The sequence below is a fragment of the Trichoplusia ni genome, chromosome 19 (genome assembly GCF_003590095.1).
Source record: "Trichoplusia ni isolate ovarian cell line Hi5 chromosome 19, tn1, whole genome shotgun sequence".
NCBI lineage: Eukaryota > Metazoa > Arthropoda > Insecta > Lepidoptera > Noctuidae > Trichoplusia > Trichoplusia ni.
Window position 1 is genome coordinate 6,212,044 of NC_039496.1, and position 17,854 is coordinate 6,229,897.

At 32.5% G+C, this 17,854-nt stretch overlaps 1 protein-coding gene across 2 annotated transcripts; it reads left to right on the plus strand.

Annotated features, from left to right (window-relative positions):
• The first annotated feature begins 1,076 nt into the window (after positions 1-1,076).
• LOC113503456 (dormancy-associated protein 2-like) lies at positions 1,077-17,554 on the plus strand. Of its 2 annotated transcripts, none has more exons than XM_026885436.1 (4): positions 1,077-1,135; positions 14,826-15,141; positions 15,435-15,512; positions 17,247-17,554. In XM_026885436.1, the coding sequence occupies exons 1-4, from the start codon at positions 1,109-1,111 to the stop codon at positions 17,483-17,485; spliced, it is 660 nt and encodes a 219-aa protein (XP_026741237.1). In that variant the 5' UTR covers positions 1,077-1,108; the 3' UTR covers positions 17,486-17,554. The 2 variants fall into 2 exon arrangements, with proteins under 2 accessions (XP_026741237.1, XP_026741238.1); XM_026885437.1 differs by lacking the exon at positions 1,077-1,135 and adding an exon at positions 12,100-12,245.
• The last annotated feature ends 300 nt before the right edge of the window (positions 17,555-17,854 follow it).

Consider the following 17,854-nt stretch of genomic DNA (forward strand, 5'->3'; position numbering starts at 1 on the left):
TTTCATATAAATGCTTTCACTATTCAGTGGAAAATATGAAAAAGAAATGGCAATATTCCATTTAAAGAAAGTGTCTCTAGTGTCCTGAGCTTAATGTCTTTTTTATATTTAATTAGGCGACGCATTAATCTAAAGTCTTAAAAGAATTAACGCTACTTAAAAGTTTTGACAGTGGCGGCCATTAAATGTGGATACTTATTCTTACAGGCTCTTACAAGCTTATAAAGTCCTCTCGTTGTTCTAGGATGCTGTATTTATAACGAAGTAGAACCTTGAGTTCTAAACGATATTATTTTAATAAATTATTTCAACAATAGTCCTTAGTTTTCAAAAGAACGGCTAGGAACAAGTTGTAATCGTTGACCATTACGTTTAAGAACTTCTATTTTATATAAAAACAAATACGTACAAACGACTTCAAGTGAAAATTGTTGAGCCAAACTTGATGATTTTTTAATAAGAACAAACGATAGTGATTGCACGTTAAATGAAAATCAATTAATTCAGTCCGAAGTTCTGAAGTAAGTGACCGATTGACAACCTGCTCCTTTTTTAAGGTAAACATTTAAAATAGCTGTAAGTACTACTGTAATTTTATATTTTATTTTTGTGGTGTCAATTAATATACATTCGAACCAAATAAACAAAACATTTTCAAGAGATTTGTCTAGAACTGTATGACTATTTTTATGGTCACAGACATAAAAATAACTAATTATGACTCATACATATTTTACAAGAAAAAGTGTTGTAAAAAGCATATGATATGCATATTTTTAAGATAAAACTTAAGTATTATTATATCTGCGAATACTTTAGTTATCAACGTAATCTTATTATATTTTTGAAAATTAAATCAAATCCTAGAAATTATCGAAATGTTCGGATATCTGTTCTGAAAGTATACAACGTAAGGTTATCGTTTGCTATCTACTTAATCCCAAAACTGCATTTAAAAACAAGTAAATCCTGGTTTAGACTTGCAGTTATACTCGTATATGAATATAAATTCAGAAGGAGCAAATTCGATCTCAGTGCCATTGAGGTTTTTTATTTATTTTACACTTAGTTATATAGTTTTTAAAATTTTGTGTACTTTCTCATATTGATGAAGGGCCGAGGAAATAATCATGAGGTAACCTGAACTTTGAATAAATTGATTATGGGATATCACTTTGTATGATAAGTATTTTTATTTTTGTCTATCATCGGCCTAGCCTTTTCCCAACTATGTTGGGGTCGGCTACCAGTCCAACCGGTTTCAGCTAAGTACCAGTGTTTTACAAGGAGCGACTGCCTATCTGACCTCCTCAACCCAGTTACCTGGGCAAAACGATACGCCTTGGTTAGACTGGCTGTCTGACTTTTTCAAGCTTCTGACTACTTGTAACGACTGTCAAAGATGTAGAAATAACAGCCGGGACCCACAATGTAACGTGCCTTCCGAAACATTTTATTTTTGTCTATCTGATAAAAATATTGGTCTAGTGTTTCTCGATACAATCACTAAGTATATGAAGATCAGATACACCGTTGTTCCATGTATAATACAATAAGAAAAACTCAGAAAACGTGAAAAACAAACCTTACAAAGTTCGAAAAAAGGCTGACGGACATTATTTCTCTAAGAATTTTGATTCAGTTAAGTTTTAAGAAAACGATTTTTCGGTTCCATGATGTCCATGTGAATTCGATATAAATAATTTTTTAAACAAAGCCAAATTAAAGATAAGATTGTTATGTAAAACTGATTTTATGTAGGTGCAATATTACAAGAAATTTCAATTAATTCGTTTGTTTAAATTCCAAGTACTTGAAAGATTAAAATGCAAGGATTATGCAGTTACATTACTCTTCTTCGAATACGAATAAGCATAAATTTGGCATTTATTGATAATTGCGTAAATCTTTGATTAGCGGACTTAAAAGATAATATTTTCCGATGATTGACCCTAATGAAATAATCTACATGTAAGTCATATTAAAACCGTGATTCATTGGAAAGGTTTAATTTGTGATTTCTGAATTCTTGGAAAAAAGTGGTATATAAGATAACCTTTTGTAGATGTAGCCGCTAAAATACGATTTTTTAAAACATTAAAAAAAAAAAAGAAAGGTAAGAAATGTAATCGCACATTTGAAAAAGATAAAACCTATATAATAATATATGTTTACTTAGGTAATTACATGAAGGTAATTTGTATTTGGCATCGAAGTATGTTCATTAGTCGGCCCTAACACTTGCAAGCCAAAATCAAATTACGTGCTAACTAATTGAAAAGCTAGTTAAGGTTCACAATTAATAATTAACTTTCCTAAAAAAAAATCCACGAATCAATAAATTTTGTTGTTCAAGAGAGTGTACGAACATATTGAATTTTTAATAAAGTTGAGTGCATATTGGTATCGACGTACCCTTAATATCAAACTACTCTACAAAAGAAGGACAAAAGTCTAGCAAATAGGAAGTTATTAAACTAGGTTCTAATTACGAACGATGGATAATATCGATGTTCACACAAAATGATTGCCGTATCGAGTAAAAGTCACATCGTGAGCTGTACCTGTATCATGGACTCTCAAAATAGAACTGTTAGCAAAGTGTAACAGAGAAAGCGCTCTAGAAAGAGCGTAGTGCCATCTCGCTTCCACTCCTGCAACTGCTCTGTAATAACCTGACTCTTGGTAGTGGCCGACATTGTTGGCGACAGCTATTTACACTTACGATCTAACTACATATTATTTTCTACTTGTTTGTTCTTTGTGATGCTCTCATACCGTGGATAGCTATAATTCCTTTATTACTTTGATATTCGAGTTAGTATTGTTATACCGTTTATGATAGCTTAGTTTTAGTCGTTTTAGTTTACAAGTACACTTTGTATTTAAGCACCGAATAAAAAAAACGAAGCGAAATCTGCAAGGTTTTACTATTATGCAAATAGAAAATTACATGCGTGTTATAGGGAACTGTATTGTTAAGGCAGAAATCTAAAATATATTCTGTAATCTAAGTACGACAAGAGGTATTTTACTACACAGACAGTTTACGATCAAAATTTTAAATTGACCTTTCAAATACTTTAATTTTACTTTACATCTAGTAATAGCTCATGAGAAGAATTCGTAATAACATAGAGAATATTAACCGGTTTTTTGCTTTACTTATCCTGGTGCGCCCGGATGAACCTAAATGTGTCTTTTGTCTAGCGGGACCTAGACTGGGAAGAGTGTGACCATGTTGAATTACAGCAAAGAGAAATCCTACTTAATCTTAATGTGAGTGTGTTAGAAGCTTAGAATATTTTTGTAAAAACTCTAGTGGTAGTAGATTCTCAAGCATTTCTTACAGAAACAGTTCGTTATAAAATAGGATACTTTTCTAAATAGCTTAACACCGACTGACTGCTTGGCTAATAACTAGCTGCTGAATAACTTCTGAAATGGTCAACTTTTAAAAACTAATTATCGTAACAACTCCACCTCAACTCAACCATACTCAATTTCTTTGAAATATTAACCCATGTCATTTTTTATTTATACAGTTTCAGCGTCAATGTTTCGGTGGCTATCAAATATATTTTAGTCTTACATAAAACCTTCTCTTAATAGAAATCCATAAAATTTACATTTTCACGTTTTTGTCCCAAAATTGGACAGGTATTTTTGGAAGCTCTACTGTGGAGTGTCCCGGACAAAAATCACGGGAGCAAACGAACAATGGACTCGTAGATGGCGCATTTCCTCCGTGGGAACTAATTAAGTGGATTCTATTCAGGTAATAGTTCAGCTTCTATACGTACCTATTCAACCATTAGTTCAACTTTGTAACTTGTTTCCAGGGAAAATCAGGCGTAATTGTTGGGAGAACGTATTGTCTTGATTTCTGCGGTATTTATAAAATTTACATGGTACTTTTTCGTTAAGTGTATGTTAAAAGTTTAAAATTTCTTATTTGCATAAAATATTTATGTGTAAGTATGTACTAAATATTAAAGAAGGGTCACGATGCCTCTCTGCGTCTATTTGCGCTTCTGTTAATGATGTCAGCCCTTCATATCTGCACGCGACCGAAGTGGACCTCAATGCCCTCTATCTTTCATTTGGTTTAATTTTACCCGGTCCTCAAAGACATTGTAAGGTGACCAATGTCAAACCTTGTAAGGTTGTTAATTTTTGAGAAACGATTGACTATTTTAATCTCGACCATTTTCTACGTGACGTTGAAATTAGAGTATAAAGCAAGCAACTGCCTACGATCACATCACAACAGGAAATAGATCTGATTAATTGATTTGAATAATTGATATAGACCAACGATGGTATCAAAACAATCAATCAGACGTAATCACGTGAAATAGGCACTAGTAAGTTATTAATAAACAATTTGAAACCCAAGAATGCAAACTGGTAGCCGGCCACGAATGTCAAAGTTTTTAATCGGGAAGTAATCAATATCGATAGCAGATCGATGATATCGATCAATCGATAAAGACCAACTTGAAAATACTTGTTTTTTACCTACATGTAACAACAAAACAAGCCACGACACGGATAGAGATTTCTGTTAATGACGGCAGATGGCAAGCAAAAATAATAGTAAAGAAGAGTTGATGTCGGAGGTGAAATACTCGTTTATTTATTGTTGAATGAAAATGAATGGGTCTATTGACCTGATCATTCATTTCTCGCAACTGACATAAACTTCCAAAATCTCAACATACATGATGAAAATGGCTCAGTTTAGTGAGAAGTAGCGCGCAGTCATTTTACGTTAAAAATTCTATAAAGGTTAGAACTGAGCTAAGATTCGAAATACCCCAAGGACTGCGCCTACTTTATAATTTCGCATTAAAGCCTTGTGGAGTTGATTACATCATTTTATTATACCTCGATGTTGTTAACCCACTTTATTAAGATTAAACGGTTGCGAAATAATAGGAACACAAACCGTCATACCGTCATTTAATGATCCACTTGGCCGGATACTAAAAAACCTCCCAGATCTCAGTCGCGTTTTAGCATCATACTGTCTCTATTATATAAAGATGAAAAGACCAAGACAACATCATCATTATCAGCCTAGCATTTTTCCAATTATGTTGGGGTCGACTTTAAAGTCTAACTGGATGCAGCTCAGTACCAGTGTTTTCCAAGGAGCGACTGCCTTTCTGACCTCCTCAACGCAATTACCTGGGCAACACGATATCCCTTAGTAAAACTGATTTTCAGACTTTCCAGTTTCTAGCTAAAGGTAACGACTGCCAAGACTTAAAGTGCTCCGAAAACATGGATACTGAAAAGTATATACTTACTTTACCCTTAGCTTATTTATGAATTAAATGGCCATCATGATGTATAAAAACACAAGTAGTAGGTATACTATAACAATATGTTATAAGTCAAGAAAAAAATGACGAATGAGTCGACTGGTCCTTGTTTTTCAGCAAATTAGAGCAAAATCTTTTTTATATTTATTGCGTAATATGCTGTTGTTGTTTCTATAAAGTAAATAATTCTAATCTTTTGGCTCTAAGGTAGTAACTCTTAACGTATTATAAGTTAGTATAATCCACTTTTCCAGGTATATTCATAATATTGTTTACGTAAACCAATAAATCTTAGCCGATATGATACTGCCAGCTTTTAAAATATGCTTAGCGATATAATAGGTTTAATCAACGCTGAGTTTAGCGAACGTCATCTATCGCAGACACATTTTCTTTATAAAGTATATTGAATGGATTTTTTTACAGACACCTTTTCAGTAAAAAAACCCTTAACCTATACTATATAAAGGCAGCATTTTGTCCTCAAAATACCAATTAGGTAAGGCCAGTTTCGCTCTCAAAGGTTTTTTAATAGTATGGCAAAGTCCCAAGTAGCAAACACCAACACTATTGCCAAAAAATAGCTAAACGTTATATACAGATTTCATTAAGACCTCCTTTAGGTATCTATACAAATGATCTTGGTACTGCGTAAGAGTCACTGAATTACATACAAGTCGCTACATTTTATTATCTAGAATTATATTTCCTTAGGCAATGAAGAAAAACCCGATTCTATTATGACATTATGTCTGACTCATTTTCAGCTATCATGTCTATATTGACGTGTTTATGATCAACGTCACGTTTTTCCACAATCATTTACCTATTGTGTTCAATGACAAGTTGCAACCTTCACTCTATTATTTTCTTTGAAAAGAGCTAACTTAATAAAATTGTGTAGGTATTCTTGGGAGAGAATATTAACCTATACGATCGTAGACACACCTTCCTACTTGTTTTTCTTATTGCGATAGTTTGTAAAAAAACGTTACCTAATATTCCATGCAGGTCCGTTGACTACAGAATTTTCCTGACGCTTGTACTCACTCCGTACATTTGGTCGTATTGGACCATCGTATGAAGATACATCATCTTCTGTCTTGTGTGAAGTATCCACTTATTGATTAATAACCACAATTACAAAATGGCTGTAACGAATGAGGTCAAACTTATTGTGAAATAAACTAAGTGTGCATCAGAAACCAAGTGTTCTCCATTAAAGAAGTCAAACCCTATTAGGTCGATATCAATAGCGCATTAGATTAAGAAATATTTATATGTTAGTCATTATAAACAGCGAAAGAAGTCCTGCAAGGGTATCTGATGTCGCAATAACGATTGATTTGATGTTCTACCTTCGTTTTATGCCACTGTAGGCACCTATTAGTCTGCAATAGCTTTACAGGTATAATTGCAATTGACTCACCTTCACGATAAAACAATAAACAATATACACGTTACTACAAATTAATATCTAAGTACCTAAATCAGAGACTATAAAAAAATATAAAATTCACAAATACCGTCTACTGTTTCCGAGAATTTAGGAATATTTTATCGAAACATACGCAACAGTTCGCAAGGTCATAAAGCGGCGTATAAAATTTTGTTATGAATGAATAACCTTCTAAGCAAATAATAAATTAAGAATGGTAATCCTTTTTTAGGCTTAGGTATTGGATATAAATACTATTAGGAAATAAATAGTTCGGCATTTTAGGGTATAGGTACTATTTGTGTTTGTATCCAAGTGCGAGTCATGTTTACCTACTAACCTTATTTTATATAGGTAATTTATATGCTTGCTTTGTGGAGTAACGAAACTAGGCGCACGGATCTGTTTCCATTGTTATCTTTGATAGGTAAATATAATCGCGATATACATAACAGCTTATTGACAATTCTTAGAAACTGAGAGCTAATGCGAATAATCCATTTTCAATGCTGTAAATTGTTATTTTACAATTTTTTTGTTTATTATTTTTATCTCATTAGAGTTCCCTTCTTAGTGAGAACCATTGTATTTTTTTGTTGGAAAACAGGGTAACTGCCTTATGAAATGTAATTACTATCGGAAATTTATGAGACAAACAATCAATGTCGAAGAGCAAAAGAAAATGATTTACCTAAGCAATAATTCACAAGTGAAAAAACAACTTAAACTTGAATTTTGTCATAAATACTTTCAAGAAGAAGCTGTACGTTTAAAAATGTATAAAAAATATATAGGCAACCCCTTTTGTCTTAAGCCGATATTTCACAACGGGATAAATGTAGGCGTGTGGAAGTTCAAAAAATCTTGAAAAGCCGTACAAAAATATCCATTTGCCCGTAAAATAATTAATAAAAACGACAAGTTAGGTAATTCTGGCATTATTCTATTTTGTTCTTGACCTATCAAATAGTAGGAAGAAACAATCCAGTAGATAACATAAAGAACAGCTAATTACGCTAATCAATATGGTTTACGTTGGCCAATCCCGTGCGTCTTAACTACGTCACAATACCTCGGATTGGCTAGAATATTTGTTATCTTTTTAAATATTAACCTATATTGAATTATGATATCTGGACGCGTTACCTATTACTTCAATAAATATAGGCTGTGTTAAATTATAATTTTTAAATATTTTCAAATGCAACATTTTGTATTAGTTTTTTTAATCTAAACATAGCACACACACCGAATAGAAAAAATATTCCTACCTTCCTGCCTGTATTCTGTTTTTAATTTCCGAAGTAACTAAACATGACTATTATACATTTTACTCTCGGGATCGTTGCTACTTCAATAGCGTAACTTAAAAAACTAAGGCGACAAGTCTTATGATGAATGACGAACTAAGCATTTAGTTACCTAAATCGTTTTTTATGTATAAGCCAGTTGAGAATTTGACAATAATTGAAGTATTAATTAGCTTTACTTATATTTGGTGCAAGTAAATCAAAATACAACATGAAAACTGTTTGGTTGCCGTGATTATACCAAAAAGGTTTTTAAACTATGATAAAGTAGTGGTATATATTATACATATATAATCTAGTAATGAGTCTCTTCCTTAAGTGTTACACTTCCGTAGTACAACTCTTTGTATTTGCAGTCATTGTTTCGAAGGCGTATAGACAAAAGATGAGGTCAAACTAAATCCGGATACTCTGGCGCAAAGGGAGTTACAATCATCTCGAGGGATCAATGTTCTTCTAATGATTCGCTGCCGTACAGAATAATAATAAGTCATCAATGCAACATTACCAGTAGGTAAACAATATAGTAGTATCTATTATATTAGGTATATAGAATTTAACATAAGGTCATAATACACAAACAAGATAGTTAAAAAACTGAACATGATTACCGTACTCCCCTTACTTGTTAATTACTTCATAGAACAGCTTTATGCACTCATATTTCTTGCAATGTAAATACAAATCCCTAAAGCAAATCGTAAACCATCAAAATCCAATGACTCATTTAAAAGTATTACCTGAATAAGGAAACTAAAATACGTCAAGAACCCTGAAAACACCAGTTTTACGTCGTCGTGAGACAAGATTCTAATTCACATGGTCTATTTTCGTGAAAACTCTTTGAGATGTTATTATTCATTAGAATCTGACTATGATCGTGACTAGGGGCTAAACCTATTTGGTTACGTAACCAAGTAAAAAACTTATCCAATATTTTGATTATTACTATCTAATAGACATCAATATACTCGTACTCTTTTTAAATAAAATACCAAATACACTTCAAATCACGATCAAATATTCGCTGCAAGGAAGCAAACGATTGCACGGAACCCTTTCCTTGTTATTACGGCTAACGCTTTTCTAATCACAATTACGCAGTTTTCATACTTTTCGCTTACCATATCGACCTTGAATACAGTACATATCCGGGTATACCTACACCTGAAGCTGAATAATTATTTTATGAGTAATTGACATCACTGTGTGCCTTTTATCAAACTGCCTTAACGTATCGACGTAATATTTTGAAAACTGAACTGCCTTTACAAAAAAACACAAATTTAAATCGTTCTTAATTTCTATAAGACGATTCTTAACACATTAAAGTGGCTCGCTCTTTAAGCGTAAGATTTATTTAGGTAATTTAACACTGTTTTAATTCCATTTCATTTAATTTTTTAATAATTTTATTTAATAGGTAATCTAATTTGTTTCACTATATGAATAATTCGTCTGAAATAAATAATATTTGATTTGAATGGATATTTAAGACCGATTGACTTTACAGTATTCGAAATTCGGTCATAAAAGATAGTCATTAGATAGTACCTAGAATACAAATCAATAATACGGAAGCTAAAAATAAAGACACACTGACTCAAAGAATAATAAAACAATTTATTACAGTTTGACCTAATCGGTAGGACAGTATAGTGTATTCTGACCATTACGGCCAAGGCTAATTGGTGGCGCAAGGACCAAATATACATACATTTTATTATTTCATTGTTTGGTAATGCATTATCATAATGTTTGATAATAACCACGTAGATTCGTACTGCAGTTAATTTCCTACATATGGAGTGTTGTTTAGTAATGTTGAAATAAGAAAGGATAAACAAAGAGGTCCCATACAAAGCTATTTTGTCAAAAAAATGATACGGTTGATGAGAGGAGTTCTTCTATCGGACTATTTGGTATCAAAGAAATATAGTAAATAGCTTATAATTTTAGACTCATTGCAGTCAAGGCAGTTCTTAGAATTCAGAGTGACAGCGTACACCTTTTGCAATTTAATTAATGAATACATTTTTCTCTCGCTTTTGTTTGAATTTCGTTTGTTAATAAGGCTGCCAGTGTGGTAACAGGAAAATTTTAATCAGAATAGGGTATTTGATACATAGATAAAATGTGTATAACGAATAGATTGTAATGACTAGGTAAATTAGGCAATCGTTTTGTAAATTTCGTCATTTCCATCATTTAAATCAGAAAACCGAAGAACACCTAAGCTTTAAAGCTTATAATCAATGGATATGCAAGATGCATCATTACAAATCCAACATTATTCTAACACAACTCTATTATGGTCGATCTGCTTTAAGTTTTTAAATTACCTACATGTCCTTGTTTTACTCTTTAAAGCATCTTTGCATCTTACTTATACTAATATCGCCATCTATCGCTAAATATGTGAAAGTCAAATGTATCGAATTATCGATAAACATCCCACCATGTATTATTTCTATAATTCGATAAACATAAAATTTTCGTACCTTAATAAGATCGCGCGATAATAAGATAGGTTACTTCTTACTTCCCTTCAAGACACCATGTTTCACCTAAAAATAAAATAAACATAGGTAACTATGGCAAACTTGAAAAATTGAGCGTTTATACTCAAACAGACATTCTTTATTCTAATAGCTACATACCTACTTATAATTTGCAGACTTACTGCAACAGATACACACTCAATCTCACGTATGTAATGAAGAGATCAGCGTGAATCGTTTTTATACACAGGATTTATTATTTATTATTAAAATTTATAATTGTATCAGAGCAAAGCAAAGAAACCATTTTAAAATATAAAGTAACTTACATATAAACTCAAATTATAAATATTACTTTGCACGTTCTTCACAAGTAATTCTATTTAACCATGGTATTTATCTTATTTTACAATACTGTTAAATTTTAATTGGAAATTTATTTTTAAGAATGTAAATAATCTCGGCGCTATGCTATAACAATTATATTGGCGCTTTTTATTACATTTTTCACGTTCCGTTTTCAAATTTTTTATTGTAATTCTCTATTAATTTTATTGGCCTGATTTCTTTCATATTTTTTTTAATGACCAATATCATAGTGTTTACTGCCTGTATTTATTTTTCCATGTACTTATAAAAAAATATTAAAAATATATCTTTGCCTCTTTTTAATTGAGTCCCGCCATTAATTTAAATACCTACATATTATTATATTTGAACTAGTTTCCAAAAATATTAATAATAGTTTTGTAAAATATTAGTCAATAAAAAAATAACCAATCATAAAAAAGTTGTAAGTTATATTACTTTATGATGGAAAATGGAACTTTTTACGAAACAAAGATACCAAAGATGAGTTAAACAACCTAAATTGGATATTGAAAAAATGAGACGTATACTTCCGTAGATTAGAGTTATTAAATTACTTCCTAACTTTCCTCTGTATTTCCTACATTCGTTCTAAGATACGATTCCCAATAAAGTAAAGCCTAGTATATACAAACAAAGATTGAAGGCCTCATCCAATGACAACCGTGATCATATATTAACCGTTATCAACAAACCATCTACAATTACATTTATCTATTTATAACTACAGTTTATACGAATTATATTTATCAAAAACATGTCAGTATTCAATTTAACATGTTTATAAATTTATTACATTCTCTTTCTCAGAATTTCTTGGTGTCAAGGTGTTCGGATTCCGATGAAAAATGATATAATTTTGTCACCTAATACTAGATTATGTTACATTAATATTTATTCCCTTATCATTGCGATAATAAAGTATCAAATGAATGGCCGTAATACGAAGCTATATGTTTTGTTACTAAGACTTATTTTCTAAGTATGTATTACTATAAATTTTGGATTCGTAGATACTTACCTAGAATAAACTTTCATGAAATAAATCAATACAATATCTACTTTGTAGACACACCGTTAATCTCTTGTCAATTTCGCACGTAACATCCGAAGATCAATCCGAAACAATGCGTCCGTATATACAGCCGCATTAATTAAGATCTACGTTTGTCTTTGTAAGACAAAAACCTTACACCGAAGTCAGAATATAAATGGTGAGATCAAGTGATCATGATCATTGTTAAACATAACACAGTGTTGTGCGGATCACAGTGGGTCAGTGATCATGAATATCTTGGTGAGCGTTCTCTTTTAAATAGTGCAGTGAATACTTTACTGTTTGTTTTTTCTTATATAGACTAGTATTACATATTTATTGGTTGACTTTTATATAAGTGGTCACTATTATAGTGGAATATTGTTAATATTTGATCCTCAATGGAATAAACGAAGATTAAAAATAAAAATTTCATTTTTAAATTCAAGAATGGAATAGGCTCATTGTGTCGTGTAATAATGACAGCTGATTTTTTTATCTATGAACAGAGTTTCGATTTCGATGCCTTAAAACGTCCAATGCCATTAAAGAATAATTATATTTTAATTTTATGAATCAATCTTATCAAATAGACAATCAAAGATTTGCATTAGATATTCCTAAAATCTACATAGTTATATTAGGATCAATTAGCTTTTAATTATAAATAGCACTTAAACCTTTAATCATTTTAATTTACGTTTCTAATTTTACATAACGTTATCTTTTTACCTAAGTGTCTATCTATCAAATAGAAAATATAATGGTCGACTGATGTTAAAAATTGATAATTTATTTACTGAGTTATACCACCAGCCAATCATGCAAATAGATAAAATCTAAGTATTCCAGATCAGTTTATTTTTAAGCGGTTCGCAACAAACGAAATGAATTGACTAGTAAAAATTTGAAATCAATTCTACCCATTACCTACTTACAATATCTAAAAAAAATAAGTTTAAACCAAGGGCTTTTACAAAATGATATGATTAAACACGAATAACATACACGCCATTCATCACGATATAAATCTCTAATTAATTCAGAATTAGACTTGACGGAATCTACATCTAAGATAGCTTGGCGGTTCCTCTTTGCTTAAATATCGCTTTATCAAGATTCGATTACGAAGATTGGAGTATAATATAGATTGTACAGATCCTTATCTGTTGCCGATATCATCAGCTAGGTTATCTTTGTGGAATATCTAATTTATTTATGTGTATAACACATAACATATTAGCATAAAGGTGTTATTAATTAAACCTCTTTACCAAAAACTTGTTTAGAGACTTAAAGTGAATGTATAGATATTGTATGGTAGCCATAACCTCTTGACTCCCTAAATCCATGAAGGCAACTGTTGTAAATAAAAACAATTGCAATTCAGAAAAATGTCTTACTCTACATAGAGTCAGAATAAAGTTTACGACGAATACACTACGCATTTGTTCACATACACTTTATTACCTAAGCTTTATATTATTAACAACACAAAAAGCTATATGTACGTGAGTTCGATCTTTGATTGTTTTATGAAACTTATTTTGTAACAAAAATCTATCTATGCACTTAAGAATATCCTCATGAATCTAGCCAAGTTCGAACACTTTTGTCTAAGTATTTAGTTGGAACTTGACTTTTAATCTTTATCGTACAAAATTATACAAATATACTCAAGACAGCCATAGGCAATGTTACTTGTGTGCAGCCCAAGGAAAAAACAAAATAAAAATATATCATGTAATTAGTCATTTATTTCCTTAATTAAATCATGTGTATTTCACTGTTAACTTTATCTTACATACCTGCATGTATCTACATGCTTATTCATGAAGTTAGGCGTGTACGTAAGGGCGCTAGAATCATTTTACGATAAGTCGACAATATTAAAATTTTATTTAAGTTTACCGCTATCATTGAACTGTAGATAATGAGTACAGAAAGACTTTTGTAATATTGCCAGATTGTTTGTGTAGAATAATCTAGAAAATTTTCAATTTCAATACTATCCGAAGACACTGGCACCTGAAACACGGGATTTAAGCCTAGCACAGGCGTCAGTTACATTTATGCTGAATAGTATTTTTAATGTCAAAAAAAAACCTTTTTTTACAAGGCAGCCTATCAAGGTCCTATAGGCCTCATACATAGGCCTCTCTCAAGTTAGGCCACAACACCCTGTCCTCTTCAGTATTCGTATCCAATCCTAGCCAACTACCTTATTTAGATCATCTTTCCATTGGGCTAAGGCTAGATACTAAAGGTTTATTTTCTACACTGCACGATAAGTGAACACTAATAAAGTTGACATCAGAAGTAAGTCGTGAAAACCGTATTAAAATAATGATTTACTAAGAATTATCCGTATCTATTGACTTTCCTATTTGCTTTTACATTTATGCATATTACGATTAACAATACATGACTTGCCTATTAAGCTAAACAAAACGCAGGTAAGCCATAATAATTAGCTCATATATTGTCCAATAGTTTTGTTAATATTTCCCTTCAATACAACGGAGTCCATAAGAGTAAGTAGGAACTTCTGAACACGAAATGATCCTATATAGTCTTTTAAACTATCTAAACACATCATGTGATACGTAGGTGGCAGCCATGCGTATTATATTCGAAAATAGTCATAAAATATTTACATTCCGGTAATTATTGTTGTATAGGCCGATTTTTTGTGTAAATATAATTAAAACAAAGCTGATATTATTTTACTATAAGATTTTTTTATGCAAATACTTCTACCAAAATCAAGGTGAATAAACGCATCGATGATTAACAAATTATAGATAAGAATTAATTGGACTTTTTTGTTGTTCTTTTTAGAATATAATTTTGCTGTCATGTGCTTTGGCCGTGACTGTCGCTCAAAAGGCTGGGGAGACAAGTAATGACTTGCTAGATGGACAGAGGCGGAGTACCGGGGGCTATGGGCTGTTAAGACCTGGTATCTCATCCGGGTACAACCCGGGCGGGTACGGGGGCTATAACGGTTACAATGGGGGCTTTGGAGGCGGCGCAGGGAACTATGGCGGCGGTCCTGGGGGCTACGGAGGTTACCAGGGATACGGCGGCAACCAAGGCTTTGGTGGACCTGGTTTCGGATACCAGGGTCAGGGTGGATACCAAAACGGATTTGGCGGTTAGTAATAGTCTATTCGTTGTTTTTTCTGACAATTTGTTATTTCTGTCCAGACCACAGATTTCACAGATCTGAAGAGGAAAAAAAGCTTAATACACCACCACAAAATTAAAAAGAAACTGATCATACTTAAACATTTTTTCATATTTTACCTCATTTTCGTACTCATAAGAGCACACTGCAAAAAGCACCAAACTTAAAAGACCATTTAGGCATTAACTGTTACATAGACACTACCATAAGCACCGACTCACTGAGCCACAACGAACCTATACTTATCAAATCATGTGTAGGTGGTGGGTACAATGGCGGCTACCCGAGCGGCTACGGCGGCTATAGCGGCTATGGACAAGGATATCCGGGGTACAGCGGTGAGCAAGCTTCATTGATTATAATATCTTGTGTTATTAATATATTATGTAGTTCCATGTTAGAGCTAGCTAATAATTTGCGGGCTTAGGGTTAAAATGTTAGATTGCTGGAAGACACACATCATGCAGAAACTAAACACATAGGTATACAAATACAGATTTTACAAAGATTCTGGTGATTTATTATGAAATTTCTGCCAGCAGACTTGGCAAAGGAAATAAAGACACGTATAAAAAGGTGCGACAGAAGTGCCTTTTTTGGTGGTATTTTTAAGACCTATCCTCGTCTTTTGCCTTGGAATAAACAAATTTCTAGCAGAAATTTAAATAAACATATCTTAGCTGTAGATTAGTCCAAAAATGAATCTTTGAAGTTTTGAACAAGAGGTTGTAACAATACCGATATGATCAATAGCACCTGACTCCATTCACAGCCTTTTGTAATCGAAAGGATAAATTAGAAAAGTACTTTCTAGATTCAAACTTACTCCACGACGCAAAACACTCTATCAAAAAGTTGTTATTAAATACTTAATACGCCTTCTAGGAATGCCTCCATTAAAATACAATAAAACACGAATATAAATTCATAGTAATAAAAAAAACACTTGCATTCTTAACAAAGGAGAAACAGAAGTCGTTCACATCCGTCTAGTAGTTATATTCGTGGAAAACAATCACGTACACGAGTCACTGACCATTGTTACGGCCGTCGCACTTTAATACGATAATTTACATTATCTTATATTTCTTGCGACAAATGTCTATAATCGCTTGCATTTTTTGTGTAGATGTCATATTAGAGTATATTTAAAATGCCTGCTTTATTTCGTTGATAACATTTTTAATTGAATGCTTAAACCTTTTCTGTATGGAAAGAGCCCTTTGTCCAGTAACTCTGTTTTTTGAAGATTAAAATAGGGAACGGTAAATCACGTACACAAGTACTAAGGCAAATGCAATAAACAAGCGGTAAATGCCAGCCTATATACGTGCCAGAGCTTGGCACACCTATACCAGTATAGAGAAGGTTTTGAGCATTGACCACAACCCTAATTCAATGTAAAATTCAATCATCAATAACTATGTAAATAACAAAGGTATTATAGTACAAAAACACCGAAACCAATTGATACTTCAATGGGTTTTCGGTTCCATAAATGGCTCACCGAATATGCACTTTATATATCAGTCCCATACGAGAGGGATTCAAATTTAAAAGGACTCTTTGATACGTGATAGGTTTGTTACCTGTCCACTCGAGATTCTAGTATGACCATAACCTCAATGTACCTTGTACTGATTATATATTACAATCCGCTTGGTACTCATGACACATCGCCTCTACATCTCATTTTAATGTCGAATATAACAGGTAATGAAATTCAATCATTTTGCCAAGATGAAAATAAATTTTTCATTAACGTTTTTTTTTTCTTTTGTTTTAATAGAAAAAATAACGATTCCTAAACTATGCTCCTTGTGTCGCGCTTGTTTCACATACCTACATTCAAGTAAAATGCACAAACTCACCCAGTCATAAGACAAGCCGTCGTAGATCACAAAAACACTTATCCTACGCGGGGATAGAAACCCGTGACACGTCGCGTACAATGGTGACCTCAACCACACCGTTTCTTGGATCCTTTCCCCATTCGCGGTATTTTTTAATTAAATATCAGTTAATTTTTTATCATTGCTTTTTCATTATTATTTCTTATTTTTTCCTTACAGGATACCGCCCCAATAGGCCCGGATTCGACTACAACCGTCCCGGGTACGGCGGCAACAACCTAGGCTACCAGGGTGGCTACCGGCCCAGTTACTCCAACCAGTACAGACCCGGTTTCGACCGACCCTACACTGGAGGCCAGGGCAATTACTTCGGCGGCTATGGTGACGGCTACAGCGACAACTTTAGACTTCTCGGCAGAAAAGCCGGTGAAATTAAGGAGAGTGATGTTAAGGCGTAATTTATCTATTTATAGTACTTACTAATTTAATATTTTAGATCTAAATTTATTGTTGCACTGATTTTTATTATTAAAATTAAGTAATACCTAAGCGTTTTTGTCTTTTAATTTTCATAACCACAGAGGTTGGTACCACATCGTATGTATTATTTCATTTTTAATACGAGCTGCTCAGTTTTCTGCAGGAAGATACACTAATTATTTAGGTTAAGCAGTCCAAGCATGCGCTTAACGAAATTCTTAAATAAAAAATTCTTCACTATCGTCCATTTAAAGTAGCTGTTTAGTAAATTATTCCAGTCCGGTAAGAATGTTTACGTACTCTCGATGACACATGAAAATACCTACAAAATCACATACAAGCTAAAC